Source organism: Coffea eugenioides, chromosome 10, assembly GCF_003713205.1.
Source record: "Coffea eugenioides isolate CCC68of chromosome 10, Ceug_1.0, whole genome shotgun sequence".
NCBI lineage: Eukaryota > Viridiplantae > Streptophyta > Magnoliopsida > Gentianales > Rubiaceae > Coffea > Coffea eugenioides.
Genome location: NC_040044.1, coordinates 31,335,983 through 31,355,127, shown reverse-complemented (window position 1 = coordinate 31,355,127; position 19,145 = coordinate 31,335,983). Strand labels below are relative to the sequence as shown.

At 33.3% G+C, this 19,145-nt stretch overlaps 2 protein-coding genes across 2 annotated transcripts; both read right to left on the bottom strand.

Moving 5' to 3' along the window:
- Window positions 1–2,451: 2,451 nt before the first annotated feature.
- Window positions 2,452–4,060, bottom strand: LOC113750656 (citrate-binding protein-like). The gene is made up of 2 exons (XM_027294609.1): window positions 3,863–4,060; window positions 2,452–2,850 (listed from the first exon to the last, which is right to left on the bottom strand). Exons 1-2 carry the CDS (start codon window positions 4,058–4,060, stop codon window positions 2,452–2,454), a joined length of 597 nt encoding a protein of 198 aa, XP_027150410.1.
- Window positions 4,061–5,879: 1,819 nt separating this feature from the next.
- LOC113750655 (citrate-binding protein-like) lies at window positions 5,880–6,718 on the bottom strand. The gene is made up of 2 exons (XM_027294608.1): window positions 6,443–6,718; window positions 5,880–6,263 (listed from the first exon to the last, which is right to left on the bottom strand). The coding sequence occupies exons 1-2, from the start codon at window positions 6,716–6,718 to the stop codon at window positions 5,880–5,882; spliced, it is 660 nt and encodes a 219-aa protein (XP_027150409.1).
- Between the last annotated feature and the right edge of the window lie 12,427 nt (window positions 6,719–19,145).

Below are 19,145 nucleotides of genomic sequence, written 5' to 3'. Positions count from 1 at the left end.
TAAATTTAAGTCATATTGCAGTAAATTTACTAGTCGTATCCAAATCAATTCTTTTTTGAATTGTATCCAAATTATTTGATAGATTAAGACACAAATACTTAAGAAATCTTTTGGCTAATTATGCAACGCGTTATACTGCCCAACCACAAGATTTAAATTGTACTCCACAAATTGGGAGTTCATGTCCCTTTTTTTCAGAAGAAAAAAAAATGAGAAAGTAGCCAATATAATATGGTGTTTTGCAATCATCTTCTTTTAAATAGAGCAGCATGGAAACAAATATTCCATATTCACTATACCACAGGTTATTGTCCCATCTGCAAGGTTTCTCGTAATCGCTGACTGATTTCACCTTTCATACAATCTGACTGTTAGGTGATCAGCTAAGATTTAAAGAAATTCAGATTTATTGGTGCATTTTTTTTATCAAAAGAAACAAAATCTGGAATCTGGCTCACCATGTAAATGTCTCTCCGAATTGATTTTAGGGATAATTTTAGAAACCTCCCTGGGGTTTCTATCAATTTCACAAAGCTCCCCTTAACATTTTAAAATTACACATACCTCCCCTATTGTTGCAAAAGTACTCTACTACCCCTATATGGGATACTTAATGACATTTTTTTTTTTGAAAAATTTCAGAAATTCCAAGAAAAACCAAAATTGACTTATTCTCTCTCTCTCTCTCTCTCTCTCTCTCTCTCTCTCTCTCTCTCTCTCTCCCTTACTCTTTTTTCCATTTCCTTTTTTGCTAAATTACTGCTACCCATTCGTCTCTGTTTAATATTGTTCCTCCAATTCAAAACCAAATTCTATTTATCATCCCTTGCCGTATTTATCCCCCTCCTTTCTTTCTTCTTCTTCTTTTTTTTTTTATCTCTATTCTCATCTCTTTTTTGCAAATATGATTAGGTTCATGCTTTTATCCTTTTAATTCTAAGTGTAATGGGTTTGATTTTTCTGCATCTATTTATTTTATCCAATGTTGGTTGATTATAGGTGATAAAACTTAGTGATGTCAAAACAAGTCAAGAATTTGAGGGATGGATGGGTTTTAGAAATGGGTGGTTGAAAAAAAAAATAAAGGAGGCTGCAAAGAGAGAAAGACGAAACAGCTGCACTATTGATTGTTGATGAAGTGTTAGTTTTGGATAAAATTTGAGGTCGAGTTTTATTCAGTTTAGCACCAAGTGATGGATTTAATTGACTTGTGTAGTAAATGTAAGGGTTGAAGTTACCGGACATAAATTAGGTTGTAGTATTTTGAGTGCTAAAATTATTGGAATTTATTTTGATTTAAATTGGGGTGTTTATTTGACTTTTGTGGTGACGTTGCTTGGAAGAAGGCAATCATCATAGTTGAATTTTTTTTTCCAAACTTTGATTTTTGGCAGAAAGAGTTTGTTTGCTTTGGTGTTGGAAGAAAGGCAATTAACAAATCTCTTTTTATTTTTCCTTTTTATCTTTTTGACAAAAAGGGTAGTTTATGATATTTGAAGGAATTGGTAGCCTATTAGCATAAATAGTGAAAGCAAGGGAGATGAGCGAAATTTTTGAAACCTAAGAGGAATTTCCTGAAATTGTTAGAGACCTCAAGGGAGGTTTCTGAAATTATCCCTTGATTTTATTTTCAGAATGTTGGTTCCTTCGTGCAATGGTTGAATGACTGCTCGAGTACGAGTATCTATGTTTTTCCTTTTGATTGATTTACAACCTTAATTAATTTCTATTAATTAAGCCAGAATTCTGAAGTTCATTTGTATTCGAAAGATGTCTTTACTCATAATCTACCAAGATTGAAATTGGAACTATCCGCGGCTATGCCCAGCATGCATTTTCAGTGCTTCTACTTTCTAGGGTAATTCTTTTTGTTTTGGTACTCCCTTTTCTTGTCTCATAAACTTTACAGCTCTCTTGCTTTTGTGCAAAAGGTTTTTAACCTTAGGATTTGATGCATCTCTGGTTCGTCTGTTCATGTAGTGAAATATAATATTAGCCAGCAAAACTTCAACAATTAGTAAGAGGAATGAAGAAATCAGTAATATGATCTTGACTAGCAGAAAACGATGTGCTTAATAATCAACTTCAACAGAGACTACTTGGATAGAGTAATTGCGTGAAAACTATGGCAAAAATTAGGATAGAGTATTTGCCGTTGAGTAACAAATGGAAGCCATACAAACTAAATTATGCAGGCTGATTAATAGGAAAAATGAAAGTAAAAACATTAATGAAGTTTGTATTGAGCAATATTTAGACATCCATAATACTGGTTGCTGAAAGTCATGAAAGCCGGTACATATATGTATCTATCATATGTTATCCGTTGTTTTTGAACTATATCACAAATTATTCAGATTCTTCAGACATCACTCTTTATTTCAAGAAAAAAGAAAGGTTGGCCAGAAAACATCTTCCAAAAATTTTCATACATGATTAGGAGAATTATTTTCACTTTTTGTATATTTTGATATCTCTCCACCTTGATTCCATAAAATAGCTAATATTGGTTGATGCAGCATATACTCCACATTTAAAATACAAATCTCCAGGCCCTCCATCTTTTGTTTCAACTTTGTGTTCCCCATCAATGTAAACAGTCACTTTTCCTCCATCCACATCATGGATCAAATTAACTTTGAACCATTTATCGTACATTTGAGTAGCCAAAATGCCCCTAACTGCACCACAATAATAGTTCATGTTTCCATCAATGATTCTTAGCATTATAGTTGTTGCGCCATGGGATGCTCCATGGATCTGAACTATTGTAGCCCCAGATGTCCCATTTGGCACAAATCCATACCCTTCAAATTGCCATACTCCAGATGAGTAGTCAAGTCCATGCATGTATGAATGAAAATTATCAAGATTTTTTTTTTGGACAGTAAGCAATTTAGGTGATTTCAACTCCGATCACCATCACGGATTAGAGCAAACTCCTAAGTAATGATCAAGATTATAAAGTTCGTGCATAAAGGTTATGCCATACTCAAGGGGTTTGTGCAAAAGAAAAAGAAAATCGACTAATCATTCGGAATAACCAATCTGTAATCCAATGCTAAATATTTAGCTTAATCAAGGTAACTGTTTCTAAAGAGTTAATTGTTGTTTAAAAATGTAGAAAATGTGTATAGTGAACCCTTCCCCGGGGGCCTCTCCTCCCTATCCCGAAAAAAGGGTTTCAAGCTGCTGCTTAACAGAATACATCTTTGAAAAAATGATTGAATATAGTAGAAGTAACCAAGAAAGCTACCACATTGAAAATCAAAAGTTTTTGAAAGAATAGAAAAGTTAAAAAGACATAATGCTTTGGAAAATTGTCAAATTTCCCAAGAAACATCATATATATCTAACGATATTAATATGAAGCAAGCATATTTTTAGGCAGAAGAAGGTACAAAAGCGATTGACAAGTACAGGTTTGGCTATTTCCTTGCTAACGAAATTGAGGGTATCAAAGACTGAAGTTTCGCTTATTAATTTATTACGGTATCTAAGGGACCAGAGTCAATCATATCCGCTCGAATTTCCAATTGAAGCGAAAACAACAAAAATCAAGAACAATAATATCCCATTCTGAAAGAATAATAACATGTATAGGTACTTAATTCTGAATGTACAAACTCTATAGATCATTAATGAAATAATGTGCAGATACATAGCGGAGAATTTTGAATGCAAAAATATGGTGATTTTTGATGGATGAGATATTTACCTTAACTAACGTTTATATAATGTTAAGTATCCAAAAAAAAAACAGAGATTAATTATTCGTCAAAAACTGAGCAGATACATAGAGGAATAAATTAAAATGCAAAACTATGGTCTGTTCTGATGAATGGGAAAAAGTTACCCTTATCCGAATTTCAGTCCGTGGCATTGTGTGACTGTTGGGATTATGTGGTTTGTCATCAGCATAAACCCACAACCTGCGAGTTCCATTTTCATAAGAATACCGCTGATTCAATGGTATATCATATGGCCTCTGAATCTCAAAGTTGTATTCTGTTAATGGGACATTTGTGAACCCCTCAGTTGGATCAGCAACAGATTCCATAGAGACATTAGTGTATAAGCTCATTAATGATGTTAAGAAAACCACATTTTGTATAGAAAATTTCGTCATTATTTCCACCCACTCCACTTCTTTACTGGAAAAATTTTGAGGAAGAAAACTGTTGAGCTATATATGGTTAGGTAATTATCAAGTATTAATAAGGGAACAAGATTTGAACGTTTGATTTTTTAAAGTGTGATGGTGTAAAATTAAATTTATTAATCAACCTACTCATCATTGCGTCACAATAAATTTATCGAGGTACAAATTGAAAATGCATGAGCCAATTGATTGTCTGATGCAGGTTAGTAGGACTGCATGAGCACATTATCAGTGTTTTTTTTGGCTGTTTTTAGTGCTCCTGCTCCAAACCCTCTAATCATTTCCTAATAACTAAAACATATGACAATGACACGGCAAAAGAGGATGACCCAAAGTGGCCAAAAATTAGCATCTAACAAGTTATTGATTGGACTTATTTAAGATTTTTGGTAGACAAAATTTCAAATTTTGCAGTCTCAATGTGAGTGAGGATGACTTTTGGTGGATGCATGATCTACTGTGACATAAGCATCTTTGGAAAATTTCAACTTATTGCAATGAATAAAATTCATTACTAATTTACTATGACTAGTCCTAGTATTGGGTGGTGTGGTTCGTGAACAATACAAATAGAGTCGGTAATGTATAATTTTTTGCATGATGAAATCAGGTATACCCAAATCCTTTCAATTATTCTGCGAATCTGAAGCTTTCTTGCTGGATTTAGCAGTATGTTTGTGCCCCTCTTTAACCTTATCTGGCTGTTATTCACTTTCTGAGTCAACATATTTGAGGCAAGCACACCCGTGACCGTGTAACATATACTTACTCTTTGATCCCTGGGACAAGAAATTATCATCTGAAAACGATTGCTGAATTTTTGACCAATTGAAGTCATCAGGCTAAAATCTTGAGTATTTTTTTAACAATGATCAAAGATTTATGGATCAAATTACTCTTTCACTATTTTTGGCTCTTGGCTTTTTCCTCCTGTGGGATTTGTTTGAATCATTGGGAAAAAAAGAACAGACACAGACAGAATAGTGAATAGAACCTAGATTATCTGGTCAAAAGATTGGTCCATCCTTCCAGCATTGGTCTACCATTAGCTCAGATTTCAATCCTATATATCCACTTAGCTTACATTTGTTGCTTAATTCGTAAAAACTTTTATTAATGAAATTTATTATGTGTTACGGAAGTCTATAACTAATGTTCATTGGGACACAGATGGTATAGCCACATGTAATCTGTTTGCATTTTATATTTACTAGCTTTTTACCAGATGAGAAATTATTCCTGCAACAGATAATTTCTACCTTAATTGGAGCACCAGATAATTATTCACTGCCTACTACTGTTGGAGCCAATTAGCTAAGCGCATAAGCGATTAAGGTTGAGATCTCAAGGATTTGATGTACCAGCTAAAAGTCTATTCTAATTAGATAATAGTAAGTGCTCATTCCACTACTTATGGATCAACTGGTTGTAGTAGTACTGTTCAATTGTGAACCGTACATATTGATTTACTTTGCAATTATATCAATCAAATATTAATCTCTTGGATTTCAGGTTTATAATTAATTGCATGAGGACCGTTTTAGGACATAGCACCACCCTATTATAAAATGTGAAAAAAAAAAATGTACCAGTCCTAAGTATAGTTTAGACACAATACTTGCACTGGCATAAAATGTATGTTATAATTAAACAACAAGGATAATTTTATTTTCTCAAGCAAAAGAAATACAGTTGTAATTAATTCTTATTTTTTCCCTCACTTTTTGTATATTTTGATGTCTCTCCACCTTGATTCCATGTAATAGCTAATATTCCTCGGTGCAGCATAGACTCCACATTTGAAGTGCAAATCTCCAGGCCCTTGATCATGAGTCTCAAACTTTTGTACACCATCGATGAAGACTGACACTTTTCCTCCATCCACATCATGGATCAAGTTAACCCTGAACCATCTATCATAAAGACCAGTGTCTACAAGTTCACTACTGTAATACCTCATGTCACCGTCATAAATTCTCAGAATTATAGTTGTTGCACCGTGAGAAGCTCCATGGATTTGCACAATTGTTGCACCAGATGTTCCATTTGGCACAAAACCGTATCCTTCAAACTGCCAAACTCCAGATGAGTAGTCAAGTCCCTGCATGATGATTGAAATCGAAACTATTCCTATTAGATGATTTTATCTACCAATTCAAAGCAACACATATTTACATATGTGACATACATTTACCTATAAACTTGCTGTTTTAAATAGACCTGACCTTAAGTTAGTATTCTGAAAAGGAGGAAAAAAGAAAAAAAAGAGGTTATGGTTACCTGAATTCGAACTTCTGTTCGTGGTTGGGTATGACTATTGGGGTCGTGTGGTTTGTCATCAGCATAAACCCACAAACGACGAGTTCCATTCTCGTAGCTGTATCTTTCTTCGAGTGGCACATCATATGGCCTTTGAATTTCGAAATTAGCTTCTGTCAAAGGGATGTTTGTGAATCCAGTTGTGGGATCGACAGAACATACTAAGTATAGATTGTTTGATATGTATAAGCAAATAAATACTAAGAGGAAAATCGCATTTCCTTTTGAAGAACTCATAGCTTTAAGCTTTTCACTTGCTGAGCTCCCCTTCTTCAAGTAGCAGAAGGATGAGAGCTGAGTGAGGAATGTAGCTGTGATCTTAATTTATATAGCGGAACAACATAGTAAATTTTGCTTTATAATATGCCTTTTTTTTGGAGGGCAACGAACTATGGAAACGCAAGGGTACATTTAATATGACGTAAATCGTGTTAATAAAGATGACTGAGTAAAAAATCAATGTGAAACCCAAATATTGCCGCATCAACCCAGTCCATTTATTTGTCCCTACAAAAAAAGTTACCTCGCCTTAGCTAAAAATAATCGTGCTTAATTGTAATTTGCATTTCTTATTTGGATTTACTGGTTTTTAAATCAATTCTTACATTGTTTGACGGAAATTAAAACAATAAGCCTAATAAGAAAATTTTCAGCAATATGTGGGGAAACAGTTTTGCACTGTAAGAGAAATTCAAGCAAAATTCAAGAATCTTGCTGTATTTAGTTCAGTTGTTCAAAAGCAAATACTTTTGATAGGTCTGTATTAGTACTTTTTTTTTCATGGCTCCATTTATATAGGATAACTATCATAGTCTGCATCAAGAAGAGATGTTTCCTAAGGTTCTTCTCCGAGAGCATATTAATTGCTATGTAATTTTTTAAAATAAATTTTTCTAATAGGGAAAGAGTGAGAGAGTAAATGAGAAATGAGAAATATTGATTTTTTTTAATTAGAAATGAGAGAGGAGAAGGATATTCAAGCGATGTTTGATTTGGTAAATGATGTTGATAATATACTTTCATGCTTAATAGACTGTGCTATAAATGTTTTGATGCTTCCATTGATATAGTGATATGAAGATTGCGAAGTAATAAATCCACAATAGGTATCTGAAGCTAGTATTCTTTTATTTTAGTGGAGGTCTTTGTTATGTGAAACGTACATGAATTTCAGGCTTTTAGAAAAAAAACAGATATTACATGGCATAGCTTTCAAAGTCTTCATCCGGCCAATGAGCTGAACTTAATTTCTCATACTTTTCAATAAGGTGAGATTTGAAGGATGCCGGATTTTTATAATCGTCAGTAAAAATTGCACTACACTATATGTTCTCTGACAAAGTGCCAAAGGATAAGTTTTAATTTTTGTTAGGGATAATTTCAGGAGTTTTCTGGCTATTTCACTGGTCTCTCTTCAGGTTTTAAAAATTACACTAACCTCCCTCAAGGTTAATTATTTTGTAACATTTAGGTCTAACCAACAATTAAAAAATGATATTAGGAGAAAGAAAATAATATGATTCCACCATTACCTTTCATCTACTAAATTGTTTAAGTAATCTAATACCCGTCCAAATATTAAAGAAAATACTAGAATTTGCTGTTTAATTTAAATTTTTTAATTTAATACCCTTCATAAGGGCTTAAATCACATATGACATAAAAAATAGTACATTATTCTATATATTTCATTTAATATAAGATCTAAATTACTCTTTTCAATTACAAACTCATCGTCAAACACGATCAACAACAAATAATCAAAAAAATCTATAACCAAAATATTACAAAGAGTGAACTTTAATACCATAAAATTCTCAGGAACTAACCTTAATATGTTAATAAGAATATTTATGATGTTAATGTTTATTCTCTGTAATATTTTGGTTGCAAATTTTTTGATTATTTATTGTTGATCATGTTTGATAAATGGGTACGTAACTGAAAAGAGTAATTTCGATCTTGTATTAAGTGAAAAATATAACATGATTTACTGTTTTTTAATACTATATATAATTTGATCCCTAATGATAAATAGCAAATTTTATATTTTTCTTTAATGTGTGGGTTAGTATTAAATTAATTAAATATTGTAATAGATGATAGGCAATGATGTAATCATATTATCTTTTCTATCTCACTATTACTTTTTAATTACCGATTGAGTTTAAATGTTACAAGATAATCAACCTCAGGGGAGGTTAGTGTAATTTTTGAAACTTGAAGGGAAGCCAGTGAAATAGTCAAAAATCTCATGAGGGGTTTCTAAAATTATCACTTTTTGTTATACTATTTCTCACATTACCGGAATTAGTGCTAAATGTTCACACAATGTGAGTGCAATAAAAAAAATACTTAATATTATGGTCATATATTTTATATAAATTTTCATTGCTGAAGCAAACCTTAATCTTTTAAATCTTTTTTATAAAATAATTCTATATTGGTAGTTATATTGAAAATATATACTTAAATACTCCCTCCATCCCATTTTGATAGGTTTGTTTTCCTTTTCATCCGTTCGAAATTATAGTCCACTTTCTAATTGAAAAAATCTAGTTAACTTGTAGCTTATCTAAAATGCCCTTATTTAATGTAGATTGTTATTGAGTATAACTTAACTTATTAAGTGTAAAGTTAATTAGTCATGCTCCATTTAATGCAAGCGTATTTTAGGAATATAATAAGTTAGATTTATTTTTTCCAACAAAGGTAACCAACTTTTCTTAAACTGTGTGGGGAAAAAAATCAAACCTATCAAAGTTGGATAGAAGGAGTAATTAAAAGTAAAATATTGTTATGGATAGTTATCTTAATCGCATATGTATAGGTAGTTAAAGTAAGAATAGTTTCCACAAGGGCAAAAATGAATGTTTATAAAGTGATAATGAATGTTTACCCTAAACCCCTTCCTGTACTCTTTTATACTAGTTATAAGGGCACACTTGATGTATATGCGCATTTAAGATAAATCACTTTTTATATGGACGTACGAAATCAGTACAAAATTTTCATAAATAAAAATATAAACTTTGATCTTTTAAAAATTTTTTGATTAAAATTTTAATGAACCTGGTGGTTACAATATTTGTGGGTGGTTATGGTGAACCTTGTGGTTGTATTCATTAGCAATATAAGTAACATGTGACAGATATCAAAGGCATAATTAAGTGATTATGAAAGTAAAATCAAAAATCTAAAAAGTGACAAAAAGGGTTTACACCGAATACAATGCTCTCGTATTGTGTATAGCTTGAAGTGCTTTTTCTGCAATTTTTTCCCCCGATTATGTTTCCAATTATATTTCTTTTTGTGGCTCGGTTTTGCATGGTACTAGGGTTTTGATTTTGATCAGACTATATGTAGACTCTTTAGAACTGGCGAAGTTGTGTTTCCTTTGGGGTTTGATTTTTCTCCATTACATGAAGTGTGAAGTACGGCCCAACTTAGTTTTCAAGAAGGTGGATTTTGAACTGGTCCACAACTATCCTATAGGTACTCACAGGACAGATGCAATTAAAGTTTGAAAGTACCTACTGCAGAAAGCTTGAAAATTACTGATGGTTTTTTTGGATTTTACCTTGCAATTGCATGTGAAAAATTTTGCAAGGTGCATTCTACCTTTATGTGTATCCAAAAGTAAGTTCTCCACAAAAATTGGCTATGATTATGGTGGATAATGTAAGAAATTTGCTTATTCCAAGCTATAGTAAGAAAGCTGAACTCCAGACATGAAAGCTTGCGTGTTCCAAGTTCCAACTTGTGATCATTCATTTGGTACTACGTGGTTTGTAATTCATGCACACTTACTTTAATGGTATCATCTCATGTCATTTGATTGATACTTAGGTAGCACAAAAGTGACCCTTTTTTGTATTAGGATTAATAGAAATGTTCCCTTTTCTCTCTTTGGTAGGAAGTTAGCAGGAATCATTAGGATCTCTATTTGGAAATACATGTCTTTTCTTGGAGTTTTTGCTTTATTACATGATATTCAAGGTTAAAGTATACTAGCTCTGGGTTCTAGCCAAGTTGAAAACATTATTGTCAGACTCAGATTGGATCGACCAGTCAAATCAGAAATCGGCCAGGTAGTCAATCCGAGTCAGATTAAAAACTCGAAAATTATAAAATCGGTAAAATCCGGTCAAATTTTGGGTTTGACTAGTGAACTGGTAGAACCATATCAAACCTGATTTTTTGGTCCCTATTTTTTGCCTTTTTTTTAAAAAAAATTTGTAAACTTTGTCTTTAGTCCTGACTCTTGACTCTGTCCAGTTGACCGATTAAACAAGCAAAAAAGAGGAAAAATATGAAAAAAATAACAAATCCAACCCAAAGTTTTCCAAAGGCAAATTAGGGATGACAATTGGGGCAGGTGCCTATAAGGGGTTAATGAGGTGGGGCGAGGGGGAATTTTTTTCCTCCGTTTAGAAAATCCCCCACCCCGCCACCCATTTAAAAAAATAATAAATATATAAATGTACATAATTATATATAATATTTAATTTAATTAGTTACAAACTTATAATAATGATATTATTACTTATATGTATTATATAATGCATATTAGTATATGTAATATAATTGATATTATCAATTATACTAATAATTATACCTATCTACTAATAGAAATTATTAATTATTTATATTAAATTTACTAATGCATTTATACTAAATTTCTAATTACACTTAATACAGTAACATTTTTTTCTCAAAAAAAAACACAATAATGATTTAGTGATTGTGTTTGTATCAAAAGTGAAAACTTGGCTATGTTAGTTATATTTGTTTTATCATGTTTGATTGTATAATAGATTTTGTTTGATTGTTTTTATAAGTTTTAATTGTGAAATTACAATAAATAATAACTTGATGATGTGTTGATATTATAGTATTTGATTATTTGTTAAAATTTAACTATAATAAAATTATATAACAAATTTTTATTAATCCCATGAGTATCCCCATGGGGGAGGACGGGGCGGGCCTGTGGCGGGGGAAATCAACTCCACCCCCTACCCCGTTGCCATCTCATGAATATCTGTTGTCGTTTCTAACTAACCCTAGCACCTCTGCCAGACCATCACCGCCGCTACTAGCAGCCATACGTCGGACTTCATCATCTCTGCTACCACTTCTCCTCTGGTGTAATTTTCAGACTTCAACTTCAAGTCTCCGACCGTAGCTCCTGCACCGCTGCTGCTCCTCTGGTAATTTTCGGACTTCTGGCCTCGACTGACAAAGCATTTTTTCTCAGGTTAAACATGACTGATTTGATTCGGTACCATTGCTTTCACTAAGGAGGCTAAGAATTGGCGAAACCAGTGATCCGGGTAGACCAAGGTTCCTATTTTTATGCTTGAGCGGATCTCCTGGCTCTGTACCTATGACATATTCTGTTAAGGCGATTCCAATCAACACTCTGCTTGAATATACTGAATCCGATTCAAGTTTAAATATTGACAAATTGATTCCACAAGTGGCTTGTTGGGGTAGGAAAAATCAATGTTATACTACGGGCTACATCAACGTGGGGACTGGTCTTTACCTTATCAGTGGTCAGGTTGCTGACCATGAGGATGAGGCTTGGTGTTACAGTTTTCAAGAATTAACTCTAGAGATGGCATTCTTGGATCTTAGTCTGGCCTTCATTCCACATCCTAAAGAACCTGAGCCTGTATATCTACAACCAATGCATTCTGGAAAAGCTGCTCCCATCGTGGTATATCTGAATGGCTTAATTTATGTTCTTGCTGGTCCCTCTTTCTCGTGTCTTGTACCCGATCCCAGTTTTGAGTGCTATCATCCTCTTGAGAACAAGTGGTATCCTCTGGATCTCCCGTCTTTCCTCGATGGCTCGAGCAAATACTATGGTTTGCCCTTTTGTGACTTCTCATATGTGATTATAGGGAACAAACTATGTGTTTCAAATTCAGCTTCTGCGTTCGCTTTTGATGTTCTGAAGGAAAAATGGGAGCGTTGCGAGTTATTTGCTAGCTTCTATAGTAGTCTTCATCCCATGAAGGGAGATGAAGACTATGAAGATTATGAAATTGGGGACTTAAATGGAGATAAAGATTTTGAAGGGGATCAAGGTATTGGAGGTAAAGATTTAGAAGACGAACATGACAAGGCATTGCGGCCTCTTGGGTTTGAGTTTGACAAACGAGCTTGTCTATTTGATGAAGATATACTGGTAGGTTATGTATTTCTTTACGAAAAATTCATGGCTGCATACCAGATTGTGGATGGTAAAGTTGTGAGAAGGCAGGTGTTGGATAATTTGAAGCTTAATCCCTTTTACCATCATTATCTGCTTAGTTTAGGGAATGGGCATTTTTGTTTCACATATTTCAATGATGATGAGAAAGATGACTTGGATGATGAGGAGAGCTATGTTCCATTCTCACTTGTGCTTTTCAAGCTCCGTTCGGGATGGAGTTGTTCCATTTGCTTGGTTCGAAACTTAACATATCGATGATAATGCATCTGCAAATGGATGGATAGACAGAATGCGTGAATAACATGCTAGAGATCTACCTCCGGCACTATGTAGTGATAAATCAAGCAAATTGGACTAAATTGCTAGATGTTGCCCAATTTCACTTTAACTTGCAAAGAAACGAATGCACCGACAAGAGTGCATTGGAGATCGTGTTAGAATTTCAGCCAACAATTTCGAAGAACATTGTTGGTGGCCATTTGAGTATGAGTCTTCCTGTGTATCGATTTGTCAAGACTGGCAAGAATGAGTGGAAACGGTTAGACTATAATTGAAAAAAGCCTACAGCGAATGAAAAAATAGGTTGATTGATAGCGCATGTTTCACGAATTTAAGGAGAAAAACCAAGTGTTGGCGAATCTCTACCAATATGGACGCATTCATGAGATGCACAAGGGTTTTATGAACCGATATGAGAGACCATTTGCAGTGCTAAAAAAAATGAAAAGTGTAGCTACAAGTTGAAATTGTCCGAAACACTATCTCAATTTCAGTCGATTTTCATGTCAGCCTATCAAATTGTTTTATCAAGAGCTGCACGATCCACTAAAGAATGTGTCAGCGAGAGCACCTGTGGACATGAGGGACGAGTACGACAAAGTTGCTAAGAAAATCATGGTCGATCATACTATTTGACACAAGAATCCTACACCATCAAAATACTTGGTGTGATTTCGTGGACTACAGAAATAGAACATAAATTGGGAGCCAGGCGAAAAATTGTTGCAATTCGAGATGTTCATACAGTCGTGTGATGGTAGTTAAGGCATTGGGGCAATGTCTTGTTCAAATAGGGAAGGATGACACGGATTGCACTCTATTCGCGTGTGACCGTATCCATCCATCCCTAGACTGTTAGTCATGCACAATTGTAAATAATGCGCCAGCAAAAAAGTCAGGATCGTTAAAAGACCAACATCTCAATCACACAAACAAGTAGCAATCCTCCAAGGATGGAGGTTATACCAAATGTTGTTAAATGTATGTCGCAAATCCAAAAGGCAACAAGAATATTCTAGTTTGTTTATGAGTCTTGTGAAATGGTTTATAATTTTATACGTAAGAGCTACTCTGTATAGAAAGTTCTAGAAAGTATTTAGTGTAGAATTTTCAAGAAACTTATATAGCTTTTTCGACTTACAACACTCTTCTTCTTTGCTAACTATGTTTAACTTTCGCACTTTTTTCGCATATCCAGAGGTTAGGCTGAAATAGCAAATCATTCATAAGTTAAGTCTCAAACGATCGCTAGTGTCACACGGCGTGTGACAAGCAGTATAATCTTGAATTTTGAAGTGTTATGAAAAAAATGTAATTGAATCATGGTTACATAATACTAACACTATAATTATGAGACTTATCCAAAAGCAATACTTAGAAAATGATCCAACTTTTTGGTCTTGGTATTTGGTTTGAAAGCAAGGATTTAACGAAATAATTCCCGCAACCCATCCATTTCATTTTTGTGTACATTTTTATCCTAATTTTTTGTATTGTCACAAATATGTGTCAAATTTTCGTATCCCCCAAATTCAATATGTATTTGGAATGCAAATATTGGACCATGTTGAGTATCTTTTTCATGCAACTTATGAAAACAAATTATCATGTCCCTCTATCATCCAAACTATAACATTCGTTAGATTTACCTTGGAATTTACCTGTATGTTAGATTAAGTTTTTCCTAAACCAGACTACTCGAGTCTTTTGTATTACTGTCAAGCTGGTAACATTTTCAAAAACAAGTCAGTAGCACCCATTTGCTGCATTTGCTAAGTTTTATATGTCATCTTTTACTACCATAAACTCTTTTCCTGTAAATTTCTCAAGATTCTTGATGATGCTACTCACTTCCTCTTCACTCTGAAATAAAAGGAACGACACATCCCCGTGATCCTCTTGAAATCTCTAAATTTTACCTTGATACAGATTTCTTTTTTCTTTTGTGCAGTATCATGTATTCAAATAGATCACGTAATCCGGTAACCTTAAAGTAAAAGTTGCGAAAACTACAATAAGATAAAAATTTAACAAAATATTAGAAAAAATCATATATATCCATACCAGAAAAGATCATGTATATCCATACAAAAAATGTTAATTTGTTCTTAATATCAGCCATCCAGAACAAAATACCAAATATAAAATTTAGTTTACTGAATAACCTGTAAATTAACACATAAGAAACTCAATTTAATGGGCATGTGTCCATACACAAATCATCAACCAATACTCAACAAACTAAAAGCATAAAAATTGAACATTCAGTTTGAAACGTTCATTTCGCCTTACTAGTAATTTGTTAGTCAGTTATTAAATCATTCGATTGTAAAGTAATTTTTGAAGAAAATATGCACTAATTCGAGCAAAATGATTTTCGTTCACTTTCTTATGATTATCTGCCTCACTCACTTCTATTCCAACTCTGCTGTTCAATCTCTATTTATCTTTCCTATTTTATAATTTCTTTTCATTTTTTAAAAATTTTTACAGCATGTAGTTCAAGATCTTTTGCATAATATTCTTTTCTACTTTGCTCTTGTTAGTTTTTTCATCACTATCAGTAAATTTTTCTTGGCTATTTTTTTATTTCATTATATATTTTATTAAATAATTAAAGAAATGCACGAGCATATTTGTTGTTATGGACCGTTTGTCTAAGTATGTTATACTCATCCCGACCATGAAAGAATGCATAGAGAAAGTGACGTTCAAACTCTTTATGAACTATGTCGTCAAATACTAGGGTTTACTGGCAACAACTGTTAGTAATCAAGACTTATGATTCACGAACAAGTTTTGGACGGAGTTGTTGCATTTGTTTGGTTCGGGATTTAACATATCGATGACAATGGATCCGTAAGCGGATGGACAGACGGAATGCATGAATAACGTGTTAGAGATCTACCTCTGACACTATGTACCGATAAATCAAACAGATTGAACTAAATTGTTTGATGCTGTTTATTTTTGCTTTAATTTGCAAAGAAACAAAAACACCGGCAAGAGTCTGTTCGAAATCGTATTTGAATTCCAACTGATTATCACAAAGGCCATTATTGGTCGCTATAAGGATACGAGTCCTCCCGTATATCGATTTGCTAAGACTGGCAAGAATAAGTGGAAACAGCTAGGCTATAATTGAAAAAAATCCAACAGCGGATAAAGAAATAAATTGACCGATAGTCCACGTTCTGCAAGTTCAAGAGGAGGGCCAAGTGTTTGTGAACCTCTACTAATACTGACGCATTTGTAAGGTGCACAAGAGTCTTATAAGACGATATGAGGGACCATTCACCATGCTAAAGAAAGTGGAAAGTGTAACTTACAAGGTGTAATTATCCGAAATACTATTCCAACTTCACTCGATCTTTCATGTCAACCTATTCAAACTGTTTTATCAAGATTCGCACGATTGACTAAGGAACATGTTAGCGAGTGCACTTGTGGGTATGAGCAACGAGTACGATGAATTAACTGAGAAAATAATAGTCGATCATACTATCCGACACAAGAATCGTACATATTCAAAGGAATATTTGGTATAATAGCATAGGCTACCGAAATTAGACAAAAGTTGGGAGCCAACCGAAAACTTGTTGCAATTCGAGATGCTCATAGTAGTGTATGATGGTAGTTAAGGCATCAGGACGATGCCTTGTTCAAGTAAGGAAGGATGACACGGATGGACTCTGCCCGCGCATATCCATATCCATCCGTCCTTGACCAATTAATCATGTAATACTGTATATAGTCCGCTAGTAAAAGAATCAAGATCTTTAATAGACCCACACCTCAATCCTGCAAACAAATGGCAAGCCTCCAAAGTAAAAATGTTATACCAAACATTACTAGAAGTATGTTGCAAGTCCAAGAGTCTTGAAGAACATTATAGTTTGTTCAAAAGTCTTGTCAAATGGTTTAGAATTTTATACATAAGAGTTGTCCTGTATAAAAAGTTCTAGAAAGAATTTAGTGTAAAATTTTCTAGAGACTTGTTTAACTTTTTCTACTTACTTAAAAATATGTCATATCCCCTCATTTGTAAACTAACTTTGCAAGTGTGCATAAGTGCAATACAAAAATTTTTTAAATCTCCAACACTTTTTTTTTTGCTCACTATATTTAGCTTTCACACTTTTTCCGCACACCTAGAGGTTAGATTGAATTAGTAAATCATTCAAAAGTTAAGTTTTGAATGATTGCTAGTGTCACGCGGCGTGTTGATTTATAAGAATTTAAATAACTCGTGACAAGCGATATAATCTTGAATTTTGAAGTGTTACGAAAAAATGTAATTGAATCACGATTACATAACACTAGTACAATAATTATGAGACTTACCCAAAAGCAAGATTTAGAAAATGATCAAACTCTTTATTCTTAACATTTGATGTGAAAGCAAGAATATGACGGAATAATTCCAGCAACCCAGCCACATCATTTTTGCATATTTCTTAATCCTAATTTTTTACATTGTTACAAATGTGTGTCAATTTTTTGTCCTCATGTCAAATATATATTTGGGACGTAGATATTGAACCATGTCGAATAATTATGAAAAAGCAAGATTTAGAAAATAGTCCAACTCTTTATTCTTAACATTTGATGTGAAAGCAAGGATATGACATAATAATTTTCGCAACCCAGCCACATCATTTTTGTGTATTTGTTAATCCTAATTTTTTACATTATTACAAATGTGTGCCAATTTTTCGTCCTCATGTCTAATATATATTTAGGACGTAGATATTGAACCATGCAATAAAAAGATTTTTTAAATCTCCAACACTCTTTTTTTTTGCTCACTATGTTTAGCTTTTACTCTTTTTTTGCACACCAAGAGGTTAGATTATTCATAAGTTAAGTTTTAAACAATTGCTAGTGTCGCATGGCGTGTTGATTTATAAGAATTTAAGCAACTCATGACAAGCGGTATAATCTTGAATTTTGAAGTGTTACGAAAAATATAATTGAATCACGGTTACATAACACTAACACAATAATTATGAGAGTTATCCAAAAGCAAGATTTAGAAAATGGTCAAACTCTTTATTCTTAACATTTGATGTGAAAGAAAGGATATGATAGAATAATTCTCGCAACCCAATCACATCATTTTTACGTATTTCTTAATCCTAATTTTTTACATTGTTACAAATGTGTGCCAATTTTTCATCCTCATGTCCAATATATATTTAGGATGTAGATATTGAACCATATAATACAAAGATTTTCTTAACCTCTAACACTCTTTTTCTTTGCTCACTATGTTTAGTTTTCGCACTTTTTTCGCGCACCCAAAGGTTAGGTTAAATTAGTAAATCGTTCATAAGTTACGTCTTGAACGATCGCTAGTGTTGCATGGCGTGTTGGCTTATAGAAATTTAAACAACTCGTGACAAGTGGTATAATCTTGAATTTTGAAATGTTATGAAAAAAATGTAATTGAATCATAGTTACATAACACTAATACAATAATTATGAGACTTACCCAAAAGCATGATTTAGAAAATGGTCCAACTCTTTGTTCTTGACATTTGGTGTGAAAGCAAGGATTTGACAGAATAATTTTCGCAGCCCAGCCACATCATTTTTGCGTACTTCTTGATTCTAATTTTTTCATTGTCACAAACATGTGCCAATTTCTCATGTTCTCCAGGTCTAATATATATTTGAGACGTAGATATTGGACCATGTTAAGTATCCTTTTCATGCAGCTTGTGAAAATCAATTATCATGTCCCCGTAACACATTTTGTGATTAGAAGTCATTTTATAACATCATTAGTATCATCCAAGGTATAACATTCATTAGTTTTACCTCAGAATTTACCTATATGGCAGGTTAAGTCTTTTCCTAGACCAGACTACTTCAGTCTTGTATTGCTGTCAAATTGGTAACGTATTCAACAACAAACCAGTAGCACCCATTTGCCTAGTCTTGTATGACATCTTTTACTAATAAAGATTTTTATCTTTTAAATTTCTCAAAATTCTTGACAATGGTACTTACTTCCTGTTCACTCTGAAACAAAAAGAACGACACATCCCTATGATCTTCTCCAAATCTTTGAATTTTATCCTGATATAGGCTTCCTTTTTCTTTGTGTAGTATCGTGTATTCAGATAGACCACATAATCCGGAAACTTGAAAGTA